The sequence below is a fragment of the Podarcis vaucheri genome (assembly GCF_965113315.1).
Source record: "Podarcis vaucheri genome assembly, chromosome: 2".
Classification (NCBI taxonomy): domain Eukaryota; kingdom Metazoa; phylum Chordata; class Lepidosauria; order Squamata; family Lacertidae; genus Podarcis; species Podarcis vaucheri.
The window spans coordinates 131,688,532-131,712,741 of NC_138760.1; the positions used below are offsets into that span (position 1 = coordinate 131,688,532).

Here is a 24,210-nt window from a genome sequence, read left to right on the forward strand (position 1 = left end):
ATGCTAGGTGCTTTGTATGGAGAGCCCTATTCACAATCTTTGAGCTCTCTCATCGCAAGCCAGGCAGATGGTGTAGCCGTATCCACCTCTGTCAAGAGTTGCATGGGGACCAAATCTGTATGTGGAAGCAGAGGAGCCATTTTCGCAAGACTACAGTCCCAAAATGTGGCCCCCACCCTGGCACGGAAGCAATCAAAGTATAGATCTTCCCCATGTCCTAAATCTGCAGTGTTCTTAAGAACACCAGGCATGTATATCCTCCAAAAACTCCAGAGGTGAGCTTTACGCTCCTCTTGTGGCAAGATTCCCAAAGGCTTAGGGTAGCTTGATAGAACTAGTCTATTTTGAGATGTCCCCTGTTAGTAGTAGGAGCCACACAATGACTGATAATCCCTCTTTTGTCCCAGAAGGTGGGGAGTAGGTGTCGTTTATCCTTGCTTTATTCTTCTTGATAATACATAAATAAATGTCCCCTTCTGTATCTTACATTTTTCTAAGAGAGTATTATTCACAGTCATGCTTGCCATGTATAGATTGTCTTAGTTCCCTTTAGAAAAGTCTCTCCAATCCCTGGCTCCTGTGGGAGGGAGTTCCAGTTTTACCTACGTGAAAGTTATAACTTTAATGTAAATAAAGCATTCTGCAATGGAGACAAGACTGGGGTTCCTCCTTTGGGAAGAGATGGGCGACCAGGGGATTCCAAAGGCTATGGGCTTGTTTTTTAATAGTAGCAGCTGCAGAGAAACTCCAGGATGGGGAACATCCTTGAAAGCTCACTCTGGGATCAGAGAGAGAAACGTTGGCAGACCTGCCACCCAGAGCCCCCTCCTTCTCCTCCTCCCTGCATCGCCTCCCCCCCTTCAGGACAAGATCTTGGGGTCCTTCAGGCGGCTTTCCACCCTCTCCTCTCAAGGAAGGCAGCTCCCTTCCCTTGAACCCTGGCAAGCCCAGTGCAGCCAGCTCAGCCCTCTGGCTCTCCCCTCTTCTCCACGGAGGAGCCCCAGGCGTGGCCCCTGCTGCCCAGAGAGGCTTCCCCTGAGGCTCTGGGCTGGAGACCTGAGCTGATCTGGAGGAGGGTCTGGCAGGGGGGGGGGGAGGCCGGCCTGGCAGGGGCTCCTCCCCTGGAAGGGGCATTCTGGGGGCATGCCCTCTCCCCCCCCGGACCCCTCCCTCCTTCCCCAAAGAGGATGCCCAGGAAGAGCAGAGCTGCAGCCCCCCCCCTGGAAACTGGCCCCCTCCCAGGCTTGGCAGAGAGGAATGGGGGGCAGGACCCCCCTCTGCTCCCAGACTGGGGGGTCTCCCCCTGCAGCCCCGGGACCCCCTTCTCCCATGGGCCCCCCAAGGGGGGAGAGAGAGGAGACTCACCCCCGGATTCTTCTTCCCAGGAGGGAAACCGAGGCAGCGCGGGGAGGAGACAAGAGACACGGAGGGAGGGGACTCGGCTCTGGAGGACCCGCCCCGCCTCTCCACTTCCTGTCCTCTCTAGGACTCCGGCTCCGTTCCGTTTAACCCTTCGCAAGCTGAGCACAGCCCCCGGGCTGGCTGGCTGTCCTCCTTCCCTCCCAGAACCCGGGTGCTCCAGGGCATGTGCAGAGTTCTCTGTGATTCTCGGCTCAGAGGCCGCTTAGTGCCCTGCGCCCAGACGGGTGGGGGGTAAATGAAATAATAACAACGCTTCCCCTGCTCACTCGCAGAGGGAAAGTCTGTTGCAATATTAGGAGGGTCCCTTGGGAGAGAGACACGGGTCCCTTGGGAGCAAAAGCCTCCGCTGCCAAGCAGGAGACTCTCGATTGGAGGGTCCTGGGTTCAAGCCCCACTTTAGGCACCGCAAAGGGTTGGACTGGAGGACCCTCGACCCCCCCCCCCGGGAATCTGTGAAAGGCAAATAAATAAATCAGGACACTCCCCAGTTGGAGAACTCGCTCCAGACTTCTTAGAAAGGGACCTTCAGCGGGGACGAAGGTCGGGTTCTGCATTCAGGCAGGAAGACTCAGAGGCGCCAAGGTCAGATGGGGCGCCCCCCCCGCTGCTCTCCCTCCCGCCCCCCCCGCCCCAAATTCTGGAGGAGGAGGCAGCTTGTTTCCCGCTGGTTCCGATTCAACTTCAGAATCTTAGTGTTATGTACTGAGTTGAATAGGATCCAAACTGCAGCAGTCTGATTGGTCCTAGAACAATAGGATCCAAATTGCAGCAGTCTGATTGGTCCTAGAACAATAGGATCCAAATTGCAGCAGTCTGATTGGTCCTAGAACAATAGGATTCAGAATGCAGCAGTCTGATTGGTCCTAGAACAAGAGGATTCAGAATGCAGCAGTCTGATTGGTCCTAGAACAATAGTCTGATTGGTCCTAGAACAATAGGATTCAGAATGCAGCAGTCTGATTGGTCCTAGAACAATGCAGCAGTATGATTGGTTGGCAGGAACCACCCAATCCTGCTCCAGATATAAGTGAATCCACAACCTGATTGGCTTACAGTAGAATTCCAGAATTAGCCAATCATGTGCAGCCCATGGTGTAAATAATGTATATAAAGCAGATACTTTGAGGGGACTTTCATTCATTCCTCCTCACCACTATGAGCTGAATTAAGAGCATGAAATCACTTTGTGACTCTGAGTATATTTCACTTAGAATTCAGAGAACCGTAGAATTTTGGAGCTGGAAGGGACCCCTGAGGGTCACCTAGTCCAGGCGGGGGGAGGTGGGGCGGCATGGCCAGGATCCGGGAGGGCGCGGGGAGGAGGAGGGGAAGGTGGCCCGGGATAGCCCCTCCCCTTTCCTGAAGAGGGCCTCTTCGCGTGGGGGGAGCCTGGCCCCCTTTGGGCTCTGCTTTGTCCCCAGCGATGCCCAAGGGGATCCTCCATGGACAGAGCCAGTCTACCTTGGAGCGGGGGAGAAGGGGAAGGGGAGGATGCTCTTCCGCTCCTGCTTGCGGAGTTCCCGGGGGGGGGCACAGGGTCGGCTGCTGCCAGGAGGCTGGGCTAGGTGGGAGGGGTCCCCTTGGTCCGGACCCAGATTCTGCTGCTGCTGATGATGATGCTGATGATGATGATTTGGGGCTCTCCCGAGGCCCTTCCGCTCCTAGACTCACACCCAGGGGCCATCTAGTCCACCCCCTTTTTCTCCTCCTCCTCGCAGGAGCATCCTTCGGCAGATCCTCGCCTCCGGTGGCCAAGCTGGGCTGCTGGATCCTGGAGGAGGCTGGGGGCAGAGGCTCAGTCATGCCCAGTGCCCTCAAGCAGCGCCCTGCCATTTTGTTCCTGCCCCCACCCGGGAGACGCCTGGAAGAATCTGCCCTGGAGTCCGAGTTGCCCCCGGAGGTCGAGGCCGGCCTGGTCTTCAAGGTGCTGGGTCTGGAGACCCCCAATATAAGACCGCCACCCTTAAAATAAAAACCAGGCCCTTTGTAAAGCCCAGCCTGCCCCCTTCCCATCCCTGCTTCTCATTCACCTTGAAGCACTTCTAAATTCAGCCTCACTGTGATATACCCATTTCACAGGCGCCACAACTGAGGCTGGGAAACCGCACCTATTTCGCTGGTTAAGACATCTGTTCCTCCTTCTCAGGTGGTAGTTCAACAGGAGAAGTCGCTTCCCCTCCAGATCCCTGTAGGTTTCAAGGGGCCACTGGAGCCCAGTGGGAGGACTCTGAGGAACTGGCTGAACTGGGGTCCTCCCAGTCCAGCCCAGACAAGAGAAAGAACTCTCAGAAGAGGAAGCCATTTTGGAGAGGAACCGAACTTGGCTGTTCTGTGCTGAGGGTCTACTGCCTTTCTGAAAAGGCTTCCTGGGAACTGCCATGGCCAGAGGAAGAGACAGGCCCCCCACCCTGAATCCCCTGCAGGGCCATTGGGAGCAACCAAAGCCATGGCTCAGCCTGCCTCAGTTTCCTTCCCCAAAGCCTTGGAGGAACCTTGGGGTGAGGAATGAAGAACCCCAAATGGAACTTAGGCTCCTGGCAAATGGGGAAAGGAACATGATATGGCACTTTCCAGATGAGCCGAGGAATCGCCTCCAAGGTCCAGGGATTGATCCACCCTGGCGGCCCTGGTTTCCTCCTCGGAGGTCCCTTTAAAAGGAGAGGGGGTCCCAGGTCTCCCTTCGAGGCCAATCCTTTCAGGCTCCAGCCTCCTTCTCCAGGGTGTTTATGTCAGCTGTTGAGATGGGATCACATGCAGACATTTCCAGGTTTACTAAGGATCCCTTGAAAAAGATGTCAGCATGTTGTGCCCCGCCCCCCAACCATCTGTAAACAGAACTGTAAACACTAAGAAAAACGTATGTTTTAAAATGTATTGCTGATTCATTTTTTTTGAATGTTTTAAAGTGTTTCTACCAATAATTATATTCAATCTCATTATAAATCACTTTCTTTTTTAAAAACAAACAAACCTGTCATGTAGAAATTCAAAAAGAGGTTCCCAGACTGGAGGTTATCCACACAGAAACCCAAAAGAAAAGGAGGAAGTCTCCAGGTGGAAATATATCTGTTCAAAAGTTCAACTTTTTCCACATAGCTTTTGATGTCTTCCTTAAAGATAGCCCACTCCTTATTCACTTTTTCAACATGTTGTAAATATTTTCCCAGAATCCCACTATCTCTTTGCACTCCCACCCCATGTGTAGAAAGTTTCCCGCCCCGTTGTTGTATCTCCAACAAACATCACTACAGTTTTTATACATTTTTACCAGTCTAACCAGGGTCAGGTACAATCTGTATTGCATTTTCGTTACATTCTCTCTTAAATTATAGCATGCCGTAAATTTAATACCCCTGTCTCACAGTAGTTGGCTCATCATATTTTCCCCTAAATCCTGGGCCTACTTTACCATCACTGTCTTCACTTGCTCCTCCTTTACCTCCCATTCTAGGAGCAAATCATATAGTTTGGAAATATGTTTACTTTTAGATTGGAGTAAGTACTCATCCAATCTTGAAATTTCTTTCTCAAATCCTTTTTCTTCCTCTTTTGTCATCTCTGATTAATTTGAAAGAACTGCAGCCAGTTGTTCAAATATTTCTTAACTTCCTTATATCCTTTCAATTTAAGTTTATTATTTTCCTCTTCCAGTAATCCTTATATGTTGCCCAGTTGTTATTCATATTCTTTTCTTTACAGTCATGATTTCTAAGGTGAGGTCCACCAAGGTGTTTTGGGTTCTAGAATCCCTTTATATTTCATCCATATTTTATACAATGATTTCCTTATAAAACCCATGTGGACTCTCTCCTTTCCATCTATTAGGTATGCATGCCATCCAAATTGAGTTCCTACTTCCTCCAGATCTAACACATCAGTGTCCTTTAACTTAATCCACTCCCTTAACCAGGTAAGACCTGCTGCAGCATGATATAATTCCAGGTCAGGTAGGTCAAATCCGCCTCTCTTTCTCCGATCAATAAGTAATTTATATTTTATTGTAGGTTTTTTTTGGATGGAATGGCAAATTGCACATCATTCCTATTCACCAATCAAAGGATCACAGCAATCTTTTTTTTTACTTCATTTTTTTTATTGGTTTTCACAAAATTATAAACAAACAAACATAAATCATAACCGTATTAAAAATTACACTTATTAACATTGTTAAGTGCCTTCCTCGCTTCCCCTTGGTTGAATTTCAATGCATATCCTTTTAAGGGTTTTCCAAATCACAGTTCTTATAAAGTTTAACTTGAACATTAACATCCTTAGATCTTTTCATTTTGAAATTACACCTATTAATTCATCACTTAACTTATATAAAATCCTAAGTCGATTAAGTATCTGCAAGCTGATTCCAATTCATCTAACTTGACATATTTAACTAAATAATCATTAAATTTAGTCCATTCTTCCTGATATTCCTCCTCCTTCTGGTCGCAGACTCTTCTGGTTAGGTTGGTTAGGTCCGAAAAACCCATCATCTTCAAGGATCACAGCAATCTTAATAGGTGCAGCCCAATGTCATCATCCTGAACTAACCAAAATCATTTGGCTCTTCAGATAAGCCCTCATCATATCATGTGACGACATATAACAATTTTTTTGTCTTTCTTTTTAAGACTTTGGCTAATATTCCTATTCACTAAATGTCTTCCAAAGTACTCTTTCATCCATCTACAAAACAGTTCAAGATGAATCACAATTGGTCTGGATGAGATTCCTGAGATTCCTGACTTGCATCCAAATACAGTTTTATGGAATTGTTACTTTCTACAACGTATACATGTTATGAAAGGGCTGTCACCTGCAGGATGGAGCAAGGTGTTCAGGATGGAGCAATGCCTTCAAGTTACAAGAAAGGAGATTCCAGCTAAACCTCAGGAAATACTTTAGGACAGGAAGAGTTCTTCCAGAGTGGAACAGACTCCCTTGGTAGGTGCTGGACTCTCCTTCCATGGAGTTTTTAAAGCAGAGGTTGGATGACCATCTGTCTTGGACGAGATTCCTGACTTGCAGGGGGCAGGACCCGGTGACACCCAGGCTCCCTTCCTGTGGGATGTGAAACTTATAGCAGTCAAGTACAACATTTCTACAGTGGACATATTTGGGGATGTTTTCTACTACTCAGGAGAAAACTTCCTGTTTCCTCCTGAGCTGGGACAGACTTCCACTACATGTGACTTGAAGTAGGTGTGACCTATTCTGGGTAGAGGAGCACATGTCCTCCACGTTCTGATCTTTTTCTCCATTTTGTCTTTCTATATGTTAGGAGAAGTGACAGCTCAGTTGCAGTCACTTGGGACTAACACCCTTATGGGATAGTTCATATAGTTAGACACTTTTGTAACCCAAGTCTGCCTTCAGGGATGCATCTGTGAACTGAATGAGTAAACTACTTTTATATTGACTTTAACAAGATTGTGTCGTGTCTTTTTATGAGGGAGTAGAAGGGATCTTACCAGAAACCCTATATTCAAAGAGGCTTAACAAGCCTGCAACAAGCTAACCACCGTGCTAATTTAAAAAGTTTGAAACTTGGACCAAAGTGTTGCCACAGGAACTAGGGAGCTAAAGATGCTTTTCTGGCAGTGGAACAAAATGTCACAGATAAAATCCCGAGGGCGGAATCCAAAAATACTGGAAAACACTGGTTCCTTCCAGAAGGTTTTGTCCTTTTCTGCTGAGGCAACTGGATTTATTATGATTTGTGTTTTGTTATCTCAAGGTCACACAGAGCCAGAAAGATAAATCTGTGAGCTCAGTGGGCTGGTTTCTCTTTCTTACTTTCATTTTCTAACTTTCACATCTGCTAAGTCCCCTGAAGCTTTGCTCTGTAACAAAGCTGAAAAACCTTTAGTAGAAAGTTCTTCTTTTGCCAATGAACTTTGCCTCTGCCTGATTTATGGAGAACCAGATGCATCCACTCCAAACAAGCTTCTGCAGCTCTGCTCTCCATTCAGACATGGAGCACCTTGGCATTGAAGACCAAGACGGGTTCCAGAAAAAGGGACTGAGGTGAATGTGTGGGTCATAAGCTGGGAGTCATTGGAAAGGAGTCCCTGGGAGTGGCAGAAGGATCTGTAGAGCAGGTGAGGGAAGACCAGGAGGAGAGAGAAAGAGCTCCATGAAAAGACAAGACTGCGTTGGGATGAGCTGGTGTGGGAATTATCGGCAGAGAAAAAGGTACATCCAGCAAAAGGGGATGCAGTGCAACTCCTGAAACTGTTCATAACACAAGCTATGATCTCGTATGAGGAAAGGGATTTAATATGCATTCTTCCCCACCCCCAGTGGATTAGGAAAGAAGATTAGTAAAAGAAGAGGAAGCAGGATTGGATGAACATTAAGAAGGACAATAATTTTGGACTGTGACTTGACTGAGATTTGTTGGAACAGCTTTAATAAAGCTTTATAGAAACTGGACCTAGAAACTGGAGAAATACTAATTTGGATTATTAGACAATCATAATAAGAGTCATATTGCATTGTCTTAGTGGTTAAGATTTGAAGATTGGGCTGGGGGGGGAATGTAGGGAAAGTGCCATCTTGCTAAGGGGGAGGGAAAAGGCTGGATACTAAATACAGGTGGGTTTATCCAGGAGTGCATATTCTGAGTAATTATTGCTAGAGTGGAACGATCACTCAGGGTGGGAGACAGGGAGAAGAGGGGGCACCCAGGGGAGCGCTGGGGGAGCCTGCCTTTCTATGTGTTGACAAATGATATGATACAAATGTGATAAAGGGTATTTTTAGTTATTTTCCCATGCCCTTTCTCTTTTCTATACAAATGTGTTTTGTAAGGGTTGTTCAATAATGTTTGCGTTATTATTTTTCTTTTTTTGGTTTTCCCTCTGTATGAATTCTGTGATGGGAAGTAAGGTGCATCCTCTTAGTGAAGCTTTTTCCACATTCCAAGCACTGATATGGTTTCTCGCATGTATGGACTCTTTGATGGGAAGTGAGATGTGCACTTTGACTAAAGCGCTTTCCACATTCCAAGCACTGATATGGATTCTCCCCAGTATGGACTCTTTGATGGGAAGTGAGATCACCCCTCTGACGAAAGCTCTTTCCACATTCCAAGCACTGATAGGGCTTCTCCCCTGGGTGAATTCTTTGATGGAAAGTGAGAGTGGAACTGTGACGAAAGCTCTTTCCACACTCAAGGCATTGAAAGGGTTTCTCCCCTGTATGAATTCTTTGATGGAAAGTGAGAGTGGAACTGTGACGAAAGCTCTTTCCACACTCAAGGCATTGAAAGGGTTTCTCCCCTGTATGAATTCTTTGATGGAAAGTGAGAGTGGAACTGTGACGAAACCTCTTTCCACATTCCAAGCACTGATAGGGTTTCCTTCCTGTATGAATTCTTTGGTGCAAAGTGAGATTGTGCCTGATACTGAAGCTCTTTCCACATTCCAAGCACTGATATGGTTTCTCCCCTGTATGAATTCTTTGGTGCAAAGTGAGATTGTGCCTGAGACTGAAGCTCTTCCCACATTTTAAGCATTGATATGGTTTCTCTCCTGTATGAATTCTTTGATGGGAAGTGAGATGGCCCCCCTGGCTGAAGCTCTTTCCACATTCAAAGCACTGATATGGTTTCTCCCCCGTATGAAGTTTTTGATGCAAACTAAGACACTGCATATACCCGAAGCTCTTTCCACATTCCAGGCATGGATATGGTTTCTCCCCTGTATGAATTCTGTGATGGGAAGTAAGCTGTATCCTCTTACTGAAGGTTTTTCCGCATTCCAAGCACTGATATGGTTTCTCGCCTGTATGGACTCTTTGATGGGAAGTGAGATTACCTCTCTGACGAAAGCTCTTCCCACATTCCAAGCACTGATGGGGTTTCTCCCCTGTATGAATTCTGTTATGGGAAGTGAGACCATCCTTCCGACAAAAGCTCTTTCCACACTTTAAGCACTCATAAGGTTTCTTCCCTGTATGAATTATTTGATGGGAAGTGAGATGTGCACTTTGACTAAAGCGCTTTCCACATTCCAAGCACTGATAGGGTTTCTCCCCTGTATGAATTCTTTGATGGCAAGTGAGAATCTCTCTGTGACTGAAGCTCTTCCCACATTTCAAGCACTGATAGGGTTTCTCCCGTGTATGAACTCTATGATGCATAGTTAGATTGGAACTTTGACTGAAGCTCTTTCCGCATTCTAAGCATTGATAGGGTTTCTTCCCTGTATGAATTCTTTGATGGTAAGTGAGACCGGAACTGTGACGAAAGCTCTTTCCACACTCAAGGCATTGAAAAGGTTTCTCCCCTGTATGAATTCTTTGATGGATACTGAGACCATCCTTCCGATTAAAGCTCTTTCCGCATTCTAAGCACTGATAGGGTTTCTCCCCTTTATGAATTCTTTGATGGGAAGTGAGACTGGAACTGTGACGAGAGCTCTTTCCACACTCAAGGCATTGAAAGGGTTTCTCCCCTGTATGAATTCTTTGATGGATACTGAGACCATCCTTCCGATTAAAGCTCTTTCCGCATTCTAAGCACTGATAGGGTTTCTCCCCTTTATGAATTCCTTGATGGGAAGTGAGACTGGAACTGTGACGAAAGCTCTTTCCACATTCCAAGCACTGATAGGGTTTCTCCCCTGTATGAATTCTTTGATGGCAAGTGAGATTCTGACGGTGACTGAAGCTCTTCCCACATTCTCTGCACTGATACAATTTCTCTCCACTGTTAGTTCTTTCATGTGAAGAGATTCTATCCCTCCGAACAAAGCTCTTTCCTTTATGTGAGGTGGACTGGGGGCTCTGGCAGATGTTCTCTCTGCACTTTGTATATTTATCTGACTTCTCTGCTATGTGAATTCTATTGTGGTCCCCCTTGGTCTTCCCTTCCAATTCATCACCATCTACAATTAAGAGAAAAGCTAATTAGAGCCTCAGGAAGAACAAAGTTAATGAATGCTTGTGATAGAGGAGGAACTGAAGAGACTTAGATGTGAGCCCTTACTATAGTTTTCACTGTTGGCTGGTATTAACTGACATATTGCTTGGTTTCTATCTGGGATAGATTTTGTTTGGCTCAATCCTGGAATCCACTCCATCTCCAATTTCTCTTAAAGCTCTGAGGCTGACATTTAAGAAGGCCTGGCCAGTTCAGACAACCTGGTCATTTCTTTAAAAGGCATGACTAGAAGGAAAAAAATTGCAGAGAAAACAGTGGATATCCCTCCATTCAGGGTTCATGGTGGGGATGTTAGAATCCCGAATGCTGTTGGTCTCCATCTAAATAGTGAAGGTTCATCACATAGAGGTATGTATGGACTTTCAAAGTTACTCGCTTAATTTCAAACAGATATTATGATCCAACAGGAAGCGTTACCAAGAGGGTACATGACCCCACGATTCTCGTCCTTGACTTCCTTATGCAGAGCTCTCTGGTCAAGATCCAGCAAATTGTCTGTGAAACAAACAGCAACTTCTTCACCTGCACACTCCCCACCAGCTGTTGCCTCAATCTAAATTTGGTCTAAATTTTAATTTATACCTAAATCACTTTCTTCAGTTTGAACCCCATTCCCATTTTCAAGAGTAGACTAACTCTGTATTGTTTCATTGGTGACAAAAGAGGAAAAGTGACTAACTCACACTTGATCTAAACACAACAGCCGCAAGAGCAACTGACTAGGCATTCGGCTATGCAATATTGAATGTCCTCTGTTCTCTCCTGTTTCCCTTTTTTTCTTTCAATTTAAACTGATTCAGGAACCCAGAACTCATACACTGACCACTAATGGTGAACCATATGCTAGAGATACTTGGTCTACATATTTGTATATTAGTCCTATGCTCCTTGTTTTTAAAAGCAAATAAAAAGTTATTCCCCCCTTCATGGATCACTGCCTTGCCGTGGCGAAGGGGCTTGAATAACTCAGAGAAGCTATGAGCTATGCCATGCAGGGCCACCCAAGATGGACAGGTAATAGTGGAGAGTTTTGACAAAACGTGATCCACCTGGAGCAGGAACCGGCAAGCCACTCGAGTATCCCTGCCAAGAAAACTCCATGGAGAAAGACAACAGGCATATAAAAGTTATGACGCTGGAAGATGAGCACCTTAGGTCGGAAGGCGTCCAACATGCTACTGAGGAAGAGCGGAGGACAAGTACAAGTATATTCAGAGCTGAAAAAGCGGCTGGGCCAAAGCCGAAAGGTCGCTCAGTTGCGGATATGCCTGGAAGCGAAAGGAAAGTCCAATGATGTAAAGAAAAATATTGCATAGGAACCTGGAATGTAAGAACCGTGAACCTTGGTAAGTTGGATGTGGTCAAAAATGAGATGGCAGGAATAAATATTGACATCCTGGGCATCAGTGAACAAAAATGGACAGGAATGGGCGAATTCAGTTCGGATGACCATCATATCTACTACTGTGGGCAAGAATCCCGTAAAAGAAATGGAGTGGCCCTCATAGTCAATAAAAGAGTGGTGAAAGCTGTACTGAGATGCAATCTCAAAAATGATAGAATGATCTCGATACAAATCTAAGGCAGACCTTTTAACATCACAGTAATCCAGGTTTATGCACCAACCACTGGTGCTGAAGAAACTGAAATTGACCAATTCTATGAAGACTTACAACACCTTATAGAAATGACACCAAAGAAGGATGTTCTTCTCATTATAGGGGATTGGAATGCTAAAGTAGGGAATCAAGAGATAAAAGGAACAACTGGCAAGTTGGTCCTTAGAGTTCCAAACAAAGCAGGGCAAAGGCTAATAGAGTTCTGCCAAGAGAACAAGCTGGTCATCACAAACACTCTTTTCCAATTACACAAGAGACGACTCTACACATCGACATCACCAGATGAGCAGCATCAAAATCAGATTGATTATATTCTCTGCAGCCAAAGATGGAGAAGCTCTATACAGTCAGCAAAAACAAGACCTGGAGCTGACTGTGGCTCAGATCATCAGCTTCTTATAGCAAAATTCAAGCTTAAACTGAAGAAAGTAGGAAAAACCACTGGGCCGGTAAGATACAATCTAAATCAAATCCCTTATGAATACACAGTGGAAGCGAGGAACAGGTTTAAGGATTTAGATTTGGTGGACAGAGTGCCTAAAGAACTATGGCTGGAGGCTCGTAACATTATACAGGAGGCAGCAACTAAAACCATCCCAATGAAAAGGAAATGCAAGAAAGCAAAGTGGTTGCCCAACGAGGCCTTACAAATAGCGGGGGAGAGAAGGCAAGCAAAATGCGAGGGAGATAGTGAAAAATACAGGAAATTGAATGCAGATTTCCAAAAAATAGCAAGGAGAGACAAGAAGGCCTTCTCAAACGAGCAATGCAAAGAAATAGAGGAAAACAATAGAACAGGAAAAACCAGAGGTCTGTTCAAGAAAATTGGAGATATGAAAGGAACATTTCGTACAAAGATTACCATAATAAAAGACAAAAGTGGTAAGGACCTAACAGAAGCAGAAGACGTGAAGAAGAGGTGGCAAGAATACACAGAGGAATTATACCAGAAAGATATGGATGCCTCGTACACCGCAGGTAGTGTGGTTGCTGACCTGCCGATACAGCGTCAGGGCTCCGGGAATCACGGCAAGCCTCTTCACACCCGGCTGGTCCCCTCGACACCCCACTACCCTTGGGGCTTTTTGGGGGGGTGTCTAACCCTGGCACTCACCCCCACTGCTCAAAAGCCCCGGTAACAGTCGTCTTTTAGACGGAGGACTCGCACTGCCTCGCCATTTCCCTTCGCAGACAAATCAGAAGCCCAGAATCAGGTTACTTTCAAGAGTCGTGACTTCTAGTGCTGCCTGATGGATAGGTAAGTTGTCTGACATTGGTAGAGCATTCAATCACGGTACTGGTTTTAGACATTTTGAGCTGCCAATACATTGCGGTGGTTGGGGAGCTGTGATGTATTCCTAGCTCAAATTGCCTGCAGATGTCAAAGGTGCAGACAGGCAGGTGGAGGAGCCCGAAATGGTGCCCCCCGAGCAAGCCCCAATACCTCTCCGGTTCCATCCATGTCCCCATCTCCCCTCCCCTGGAACTCACCAGATCTCTCAGAGGTCCCTGGGAGGGAACGCTCAGAGGTTGTGAGGAGGGATGCAGGAGACAACCTGACCAGGTCAACCGTCCATCTTCCCCCTTCCATCCTTATGAGCTTTGCAGGATCTCTTTCATCCTTCCTGAGCAGTCAAGAAGCGAAAACAAGCTGCAGGAGAGAGGAAGAAACAAAGGGAGCCTCAGAGGCCCTGCAGGGATCCTCTTTCCCTAGATATTCTCCTGCCCCTGGAGAAGAATAAGTGGGGCAGCCCCTTCTCAAGAGAAGCCCCATTTCTAAACATCTCCAGTGATTCCAATTTCTTCCGTATGCTCCTCACCCCATATGCAAGCCTGGCATGGTCTGCACAGTAGTGACCTGAGAGTAGATCCCATTGAACTCAGTGGGGATAACTGACAGAACTTGGTAAAAAAAACCAGTCACCGTCCTGTCCGCAAGCCTGAAAACTGAAACCCCAGAGCATGGGCAGAAAATAGCAGAGTAGATATTACATGTAGGTGCCCCCATGCTAGGTGCTTTCTATGGAGAGCCCTGTTCACAATCTTTGAGCTCTCTCATCACAAGCCAGACAGATGTTGTAGCCGTATCCACCTCTGTCAAGAGTTGCACGGGGACCAAATCTGTATGTGGAAGCAGAGGAGCCATTTTCGCAAGACTACAGTCCCAAAATGTGGCCCCACCCTGGCACGGAAGCAATCAAAGTATAGATCTTCCACATGTCCTAAATCTGCAGTGTTCTTAAGAACAACAGGCATGTATATCCTCCAAAAACTCCAGAGGTGAGCTTTACGCTCCTCTTGTGGCAAGATTCCCAAAGGCTTAGGGTAGCTTGATAGAACTAGTCTATTTTGAGATAGCACCAATGTCCCCTGTTAGTAGTAGGAGCCACACAATGACTGATAATCCCTCTTTTGTCCCAGAAGGTGGGGAGTAGGTGTCGTTTATCCTTGCTTTTTTCTTCTTGATAATACATAAATAAATATCCCCTTCTGTATCTTACATTTTTCTAAGAGAGTATTATTCACAATCATGCTTGCCATGTATAGATTATTTCCCTTTAGAAAAGTCTCTCCAATCCCTGGCTCCTGCGGGAGGGAGTTCCAGTTTTACCTACGCACTGTGGAAGTTGTAAGTTTAATGTACCGTATTTTCCCCTCTATAACACGCAGATTTTTTCTCCAAAAAAGGAAGGGGAAATGTCTTTGCGTGTTATTGAGCGAATGTGTGGTCCCTGGAGCCAAATGGCAAAAAAAACAGGCAAAAATCAAATCGGGAGTCTTGGAGAAGGGAAACCTGAAAAGAGGAAGCGGCTGCTTTCCTGCATTCTGCCTCAGGGTCTTACTGCCCACCCCCTCTGTTTCCTTGCTGTGTTTGCTCAAACGGAACAAAGAGCAGGGAAAGCCTCTCCCCTCCAGGCAAGCAGAGGGGAAAGCAGAGTGTCGGGAAAGCAGAGGGGAAAGCTGCTGAAAACATGCAGGAGGGAGGGAGAGAGAGAGAGCGCGAGAGCTGGCTGGCTTGGGTGGGTAGGTGAGGGAAAACTTTTGCCTTCCTTTCCTCCCTCCCATTATACCCCTCTTAGCCAGCTGCTTCTCTGCACACCCCTCTCGTGCTCCTTGTCCATTCTGTGTTTTTCCTTCCCTCCCCACTTAAAATGTGGTTAAAAAGCATGGATCCACATGGATCCTCAGGATCTTTGCATTGGGTCACCCCAAATTCACCATCAGAGCACATAGCATGTCCATGGCTACAGCCTGCCCCCCAAAAATCATACACTCACTGTTGCCTGGGGCTGCAATGGTGCAAAAATGTGGTTACAAAGCATGGATCCACAGGGATTCTCAGGATTTTTGCATTGGGTCACCCCAAATTCACCATCAGATCACGTGTCTGTGGCCACAGCATGAAGCACAAAAATGATACATCCACTGTTTCATTCAGAATGTTTTTTCCCTTGTTTTCCTCCTCTAAAAACGATGTGCGAGTTATGGTCAGGTGCGTGTTATAGAGCGAAAAATACGGTAAATAAAACATTCTGCAACAGCAGCAGCTGCAGAGAAACTCCAGGACAGGGAACATCCTTGAAAGCTCACTCAGGGATCGGAGAGAGAAAGGTTGGCAGACCTGCCACCCAGAGCCCCCCCCCCTCCTTCTCCTCCCTGCATCGCCTCACCCCCTTCAGGACAAGATCTTGGGGTCCTTCAGGCGGCTTTCCCCCCTCTCCTCTCAAGGAAGGCAGCTCCGTTCCCTTGAACCCTGGCAAGCCCAGTGCAGCCAGCTCAGCCCTCTGGCTCTCCCCTCTTCTCCACGGAGGAGCCCCAGGCGTGGCCCCTGCTGCCCAGAGAGGCTTCCCCTGAGGCTCTGGGCTGGAGACCTGAGCTGATCTGGAGGAGGGTCTGCCGGGGGGGGGAGGCCGGCCTGGCAGGGGCTCCTCCACTGGAAGGGGGGGCATTCTGGGGGCATGCCCTCTCCCCCCCCGGACCCCTCCCTCCTTCCCCAAAGAGGATGCCCAGGAAGAGCAGAGCTGCAGCCCCCCCCCCTGGAAACTGGCCCCCTCCCAGGCTTGGCAGAGAGGAATGGGGGGGCAGGACCCCCCTCTGCTCCCAGACTCGGGGGTCTCCCCCTGCAGCCCCCGGACCCCCTTCTCCCATGGGCCCCCCAAGGGGGGAGAGAGAGGAGGAGACTCACCCCCGGATTCTTCTTCCCAGGAGGGAAACCGAGGCAGCGCGGGGAGGAGACAAGAGGCAAGAGACGGAGGGAGGGGACTCGGCTCTGGAGGGCCCGCCCCGCCTCTCCACTTCCTGTCCTCTCTAGGACTCCGGCTCCGTTCCCTTTAACCCTTCGCAAGCTGAGCACAGCCCCCGGGCTGGCTGGCTGTCCTCCTCCCCTCCCAGAACCCGGGTGCTCCGGGGCATGTGCAGAGTTCTCTGTGATTCTCGGCTCAGAGGCCGCTTAGTGCCCTGCGCCCAGACGGGTGGGGGGTAAATGAAATAATAATGATGCTTCCCCTGCTCACTCGCAGAGGGAAAGTCTGTTGCAATATTAGGAGGGTCCCTGGGAGAGAGACACGGGTCCCTTGGGAGCAAAAGCCTCCGCTGGCCAAGCAGGAGACTCTCGATTGGAGGGTCCTGGGTTCAAGCCCCACTTGAGGCACCGCAAAGGGTTGGACTGGAGGACCCTCGACCCCCCCCCCTGGGAATCTGTGAAATGCAAATAAATAAATCAGTCCCCCCCCCCCCCAGTGGGAGAACTCGCTCCAGACTTCTTAGAAAGTGACCTTCAGCGGGGACGAAGGTCGGGTTCTGCATCCAGGCAGGAAGACTCAGAGGCGCAAAGGTCAGATGGGGCGCCCCCCCCCGCTGCTCTCCCTCCCGCCCCCCCCCCCAAATTCTGGAGGAGGAGGCAGCTTGTTTCCCGCTGGTTCCGATTCAACTTCAGAATCTTAGTGTTATGTACTGAGTTGAATAGGATCCAAACTGCAGCAGTCTGATTGGTCCTAGAACAATAGGATTCAGAATGCAGCAGTCTGATTGGTCCTAGAACAAGAGGATTCAGAATGCAGCAGTCTGATTGGTCCTAGAACAATAGTCTGATTGGTCCTAGAACAATAGGATTCAGAATGCAGCAGTCTGATTGGTCCTAGAACAATGCAGCAGTATGATTGGTTGGCAGGAACCACCCAATCCTGCTCCAGATATAAGTGAATCCACAAACTGATTGGCTTACAGTAGAATTCCAGACTTAGCCAATCATGTGCAGCCCATTGTGTAAATAATGTATATAAAGCAGAGACTTTGAGGGGACATTCATTCATTCCTCCTCACCACTATGAGCTGAATAAAGAGCATGAAATCACTTTGTGACTCTGAGTATATTTCACTTAGAATTCAGAGAATCGTAGAATTCTGGAGCTGGAAGGGACCCCTGAGGGTCACCTAGTCCAGGCGGGGGGAGGTGGGGCGGCATGGCCAGGATCCGGGAGGGCGCGGGGAGGAGGAGGGGAAGGTGGCCCGGGATAGCCCCTCCCCTTTCCTGAAGAGGGCCTCTTCGCTTGGGGGGAGCCTGGTCTCCTTTGGGCTCTGCTTTGTCCCCGCGATGCCCAAGGGGATCCTCCATGGACAGAGCCAGTCTACCTTGGAGCGGGGGAGAAGGAGAAGGGGAGGATGCTCTTCCGCTCCTGCTTGCGGAGTTCCCGGGGGGGGGCGCCTGGTCGGCTGCTGCCAGGAGGCTGGGCTAGGTGGGAGGGGTCCCCTTGGTCCGGACCCAGATTCTGATGATGATGATGATGATGATGATGATGATTTGGGGCTCTCCCGAGGCCCTTCCGCTCCTAGACTCACACCCAGGGGCCATCTAGTCCACCCCCTTTTTCTCCTCCTCCTCGCAGGAGCCTCCTTCGGCAGATCCTCGCCCCCGGTGGCCAAGCTGGGCTGCTGGATCCTGGAGGAGGCTGGGGGCAGAGGCTCAGTCATGCCCAGTGCCCTCAAGCAGCGCCCTGCCATTTTTGTTCCTGCCCCCACCCGGGAGACGCCTGGAAGAATCTGCCCTGGAGTCCGAGTTGCCCCCGGAGGTCGAGGCCGGCCTGGTCTTCAAGGTCCTGGGTCTGGAGACCCCCAATATAAGACCGCCACCCTTAAAATAAAAACCAGGCCCTTTGCAAAGCCCAGCCTGCCCCCTTCCCCTCCCTGCTTCTCCTTCACCTTGAAGCACCTCTAAATTCAGCCTCACTGTGATATACCCATTTCAGTGGCGCCACAACTGAGGCTGGGAAACTGCACCCATTTCGCTGTGGGGCTGATGCGGCATTTCCCAACCTGGGCATGAGTCAATTATTATGCCCACACACACCCACACACCCTTGATTTGTCTCCTTTCTAGCACTCCTGCGTTAAGAAGTAAAATTAAATTAAATGATTCTCTGGATCTTCAGTGTCAGCAAACACTCCTTCCCCAATCTCTGCTTTTAAACCACCAGTGTCAGAATTGCTTTCTTTGGAGGTTTTCCAAACAGAGGCTGCAAGGCCAAATGTCAGGGATTCTTTATTGCAGGGGGTGGGACTAGATCAGTGTTTTTCAACCTTTTTTGGGCAAAGGCACACTTGTTTCATGAAAAAAATCACGAGGCACATCACCATTAGAAAATGTTAAAAAATTTAACTCTGTGCCTATATTGACTATATATAAAGTAATTCTCTTGAATAGGAATCAAATAAACACAAATAAAGTATTTTATAATTACTTTATTATGAAATAGTAAGTAAACAGAAATATGAAAAATTATAAAATACTTTATTCAGTGTGCAACCTGGGCCTGTTTGGCTGAACACAAAGCTGATATTCTGGCTGGAATCAAACGTTGCAGACCGTTCTCTGCTCAGCGGGGATTGATCCGCTGATCCCCGCTGAGCTGGCGGATGACAGCTCCGTCTCCGCACTGTGTGCGGAGAGGGAGATGTCAGGGCCCCGCTGCTCTCTATGGGGAATCGGATGAGAGCGGACCGCCTGTCCGCTCTCATCCGATCCCATCCAATCTGATCCCCACCCAGGACAGATGGAAAATAGGGTGGACACAGTCCAGCGCCCGCCTAGTGGGAGAAAAATTGACTTTTTTTTTAATCTTTCGATTTTTTTCAATTTTTCCCACGGCACACCAGGCAGCAACATCTCGCGGCACACTAGTGTGCCGCAGAACAGTGGTTGAAAAACACTGGACTAGATACCCGTTGGGGTCCAACCTCACAGTTGTTTACTATTATTATTAGTTTCTTTTTAAAAGATCAGTGTTGAACAACACTAAACAACAATACACTATATCATTATAAGAGTTAACAATTCCAATTCCATATATACTTATCTAATGTCTAGGTGATATTGTTATTCAAAAACATGTATGTTGATTCCTAACCTACTATATTTGGTATAAATGCATTCCAACTCTACAACTCTTTCTGATCATTTTATAATGGCCTTGTAGCAGAACCCACCTCAAGCCTCCCATTAATAAAGTTGCATTATGTCCCTGCTAATGGCCCCCAATGAAATATAGTGGATCCGCCTCACGGTACGCCCATTAAATGAATTTCTGTCATTGACCACAGCATCTCTTGTGCGAGGGAAAACTTGGTGATTTAGAATCTTGGTCTGAAGCTGAACAAACACAAAAATTTCTATTTACCCAGAAAAACCTGCTGTCAGGAGATGTGTTCTTTCTGGCGGAAGTCAACTTATTCCTTCAACTTGGAGGATGTCACGGCACTAAACGCAGCAGGACAGGCACAGCTTTTCCTCTGCTCCGCTTGCCAAAAAGCAGTTGCTCCACTTCAGGCGGATGTTCTGCTTTCTAGAAATGGGGGCCAAATGTTCCCCTGGGTTTCTGCTCCTTCCCTCTCGTTCCTTCCCTGAGTTTTGTCCCCATTCAATCCTTGGGACGCAGCCCTGCTTCCATCACAGATTCAGACTTGGGGGGTTCGTGAGTGAGGGGCCCTTTCCCTCTGCTCTCCTCGCTCCCAGCCACTCATAACCCACCTACTATCAGCAGCCAGAAACATCATAACCAGACACTGGAGAGACCTGTCAGGAGTAAGCATGGACCAATGGTACCAAATAGTATGGGAAACAGCCTTACTAGGAAAATTAATAAAAATGATTTGGAAAAAATAAAAAAAGGGCTCTGCTTTGGCATGTTGTGCCCCCTCCCCAACCATCTGTAAACTAAACTTCACGGTAAGAAAAAATTCTGTTTTAAAATGTATTGCCGATTCATTTTTTGAAAGTTTTAAAGAGTTGTTTCTACCAATAATTATATTCAGCCACGTTTTTATTTTTTAAAAATCCTGTCATATATATGTAGTAGAAATTCAAGAAGAGGTTCCCAGACTGGAGGTTATCCACACAGAAACCCAAAAGAAAAGGAGGAAGTCTCCAAGTAGAAAGATAAGCCTTTATTGAAATAAAAATGTGTTTGCAAAGAACCACATCCCTCATTCCTTTTCTTTAATTAAAATATTTTATTAACATATAAAATGCATACATGTACACAGTACATAAAGTGGTACCTCAGGTTACATACGCTTCAGGTTACATACGTTTCAGGTTACAGACTCCGCTAACCCAGAAATAGTACCTCGACTTAAGAACTTTGCTTCAGGATGAGAACAGAAATTGTGTTCCGGCGGCGCAGCAGCAGCAGCAGCAGGAGCTAAAGTGGTGCTTCAGGTTAAGAACAGTTTCAGGTTCAGAACGGACCTCCGGAACAAATTAAGTACTTAACGCGAGGTACCACTCTGTAAACAATACCTTATTTCCTAACATAAAGCATACCTAACATTACTCTATATTATACTTACCTATACTATACATACCAACACACCTACCCCACATGAACAGCCACAAGGTGACTTGAGCCAGTGTGGTGTAGTGGTTAAGAGCGGTAGACTCGTAATCTGGGGAACCGGATTCGCTTCCCCGCTCCTCCACCTCACAGAGTGTTTGTTGTGGGGGAGGAAGGGAAAGGAGAATGTTAGCCGCTTTGAGACTCCTTCGGGTAGTGATAAAGCGGGATATCAAATCCAAACTCTTCTTCTTCCAGCCATTCTTGTTACGCTACTTTATTTTTCCAATTGACTTGGAAAAATTTCATTATTTCTTTAATCTCTTTTATCTTAACTTTACTCTCCTTTCACTCTAATCATGTTCTGAATTCTCTGTCTTCACTTGCTCCTCTTTTACCTCGCATTCTAGGAGCAAATCATACAGTTTGGAAATATGTTTACTTTTAGATTAGTTTAAGTACTCATCCAATCTTGAAATTTCTTTCTCAAATCCCTTTTGTTTATCTTTTGCCAATCCCTGATTAATTTAAAGAACTGCAGCCAATTGTTCAAATATCTCCTAACTTCCTTATATTTTTTCAATTTAAGTTTATTATTTTCCTTTCCCAGTAATCCTTATATGTTGCCCAGTTGTTACTCATATTCTTTCTCTTTACGGTCATGATTTCTAAGGTGAGGTCCACCAAGGTGTTTTTGTGAGAATCAGAACTTACAGGGTTAAACAGCTCTAGGTGGCTTAGTCATGCTGGCCACATGACCCGGAAGCTGTACACAGGCTCCCTCAGCCAATAAAGCGAGATGATCACTGCAACACCAGAGTTGGCCACGACTGGAACTAATGGTCAAGGGTCCCTTTATCTTTACCTAAAGCTTCTTTAGATTAGGAAGAAGCCGGTGTATGGACCTGTTATTTATTGCACCTACACAAGGCACACCACTGCTGCGATACTCTGCTTGAAACTGGGAAGAAGAAGAAGAAGAAGAAGAAGAAGAAGAAGAGGAGGAGGAGGAGGAGTTTGGATTTGATATCCCGCCTTTCACTCCCTTTAAGGAGTCTCAAAGCGGCTAACATTCTCCTTTCCCTTCCTCCCCCACAACAAACACTCTGTGAGGTGAGTGGGGCTGAGAGACTTCAAAGAAGCATGACTGGCCCAAGGTCACCCAGCAGCTGCATGTGGAGGAGCAAAGACGCGAACCCGGTTCCCCAGATTACGAGACTACCGCTCTTAACCACTACACCACACTGGCTCACGTCCAGTGGCACAGGGAAGTGTGAGGGGTGGCCAGAAATCGTAGCAGGCTGTGCAAGAAACCTGCTTAAATCCAACAGTTTTGGGTTCTAGGATCCCTTTATATACATCCATATTTTATACAATGATTTCCTGATAATATGGTCCAGAAAACCCTTGTGGACTCTCTCCTTTCCATGTATTAGGTATGCATACCATCCAAATCGAGTGCCTACGTCCTCCAGATCTAACATATCTTTGTCCTTTAACTTAATCCACTCCTTTAAGCAGGTCAGAGCTGCTGCAGCATGATATAATTCCAGGTCACATAGGTCAAATCCACCTCTCTTTCTCCGATCAATAAGTAATTTATATTTTATTCTGTTTTTTTTTTTTTTTTTGGATGGAATGGCAAATTGCACTTCATTCCTATTAACCCATCAAAGGATCGCAGCAATCTTAATAGTTGCAACCCAATGTCATCGTCCTGAACCAACCAAAATCATTTGGCTCTTCAGATAAGCCTGGTCATAATATCATATATAACTATTTTTTTGTGTCTTTCTTTTTTAAGACTTTGGCTAATATTCCTAATCACTAAATGTCTTCCAACGTCCTCTTTCACCCATCCGCAAAACAGTTCAAGATGAATCAAAATTGCCATGCCTGGCTGATTCTCTTTTCATGCATACAACTCCCACTTTATTCTTTTCAGGGTACTGGAACAGACATTTGCTACATACAGTACCTAAAAGCAGCTCGTTCTGTTCCGTCAAAGGTAAGCAGGCACAGGCCTTTTCAATTAAGCTAGGCCATAGGCTTAAAAGAAATCAGAATCATCCAAATGCAGTTTTATGGAATTGTTATTTTCCACAACGTATACATGTTATGAAAGGGCTGTCACCTGCAGGATGGAGCAAGGTGTTCAGGATGGAGCAATGCCTTCCAGTTACAAGAAAGTAGATTCCATCTAAACCTCAGGAAATACTTTAGGACAGGAAGAGTTCTTCCAGAGTGGAACAGACTCCCTTGGTAGGTGCTGGACTCTCCTTCCATGGAGTTTTTAAAGAAGAGGTTGGATGGCCATCTGTCTTGGATGAGATTCCTGACTTGCAGGGGGCAGGACCAGATGACACCCAGGCTTCCTTCCTGTGGGATGTGAAACTTATAGCAGTCAAGTACAACATTTCTACAGTGGACATGTTTGGGGATGTTTTCTACTACTCAGGAGAAAACTTCCTGTTTCCTCCTGAGCTGGGACAGACTTCTACTACATGTGACTTGAAGTAGGTGTGACCTATTCTGGATAGGGGAGCACATGTCCTCCATGTTCTGATCTTTTTCTCCATTTTGTCTTTCTATATGTTAGAAGTGACAGCTCAGTTGTGGTTACTTGGGACTAACTCCCTTATGGGATAGTTCATATAGTTATACACTTTTGTAACCTAAGTCTGCCTTCAGGGATGCATCGGTGAACTGAATGAGTGAGTAAACTACTTTTATATTGACTTTAACAAGATTGTGTCGTGTCTTTTTATGAGGGAGCAGAAGGGATCTTACCAGAAATCCTATATCCAAAGAGGCTTAACAAGCCTGCAACAAGCTAACCACCGTGCAAATCTAAAAAGTTTGAAACTTGGGCCAAAGTGTTGCCACAGGAACTAGGGAGCTAAAGATGCTTTTCTGGCAGTGGGAGAAAATGTCACACATAAAATCCTGAGAGGAGAAACCGGAAAACACTGGAAAACACTGGTTCCTTCCAGAAGGTTTTGCTCTTTTCTGCTGAGGCAGCTGGATTTATTATGATTTGTGTTTTGTTATCTCAAGCTCACACAGAGCCAGAAAGATAAATTTGTGAGCTCAGTGGGCTGGTTTCTCTTTCTTACTTTCATTTTCTAACTTTCACATCTGCTAAGTCCCCTGAAGCTTTGTTCTGTAACGAAGCTGAAAAACCTTTAGTAGAAAGTTCTTCTTTTGCCAATGAAATTTGCCTCTGCCTGATTTATGGAGAACTGGATGCATCCACTCCAAACAAACTTCTGCAGCTCTGCTCTCCATCCAGATATGGAGCACCTTGGCACTGAAGACCAAGACGGGTCCCAGAAATAGAGACTGAGGTGAATGTGTGGGACATAAGCTGGGAGTCGTTGGAAAGGAGTCTATGGGAGTG

General features: G+C 46.8%; 1 protein-coding gene and 2 long non-coding RNA genes across 3 annotated transcripts in view; 2 read left to right on the forward strand and 1 right to left on the reverse strand.

Annotated features, from left to right (window-relative positions):
* Positions 1-13,634, reverse strand: part of LOC309527581 (uncharacterized protein) — a 35,795-nt gene extending 22,161 nt beyond the window's left edge. Inside the window, exons 1-2 of the mRNA XM_082214405.1 lie at positions 13,474-13,634; positions 7,353-10,307 (exon numbers count right to left, since the gene is read on the reverse strand). Coding sequence (XP_082070531.1) covers positions 8,254-10,307; positions 13,474-13,573 — 2,154 coding nt within the window. The 5' untranslated portion in view covers positions 13,574-13,634 and the 3' untranslated portion in view covers positions 7,353-8,253. The remainder of the gene's footprint in view (positions 1-7,352; positions 10,308-13,473) is intronic.
* The window catches only part of LOC309525846, an 86,569-nt gene that overhangs the window by 25,106 nt on the left and 37,253 nt on the right, over positions 1-24,210 (forward strand). The gene's annotated exons all lie outside the window — the stretch shown is intronic.
* LOC309525855 lies at positions 5,120-22,758 on the forward strand. Its single transcript, XR_014216550.1, has 2 exons — positions 5,120-5,247; positions 22,247-22,758. It is a non-coding gene; the product is annotated as an uncharacterized lncRNA (long non-coding RNA).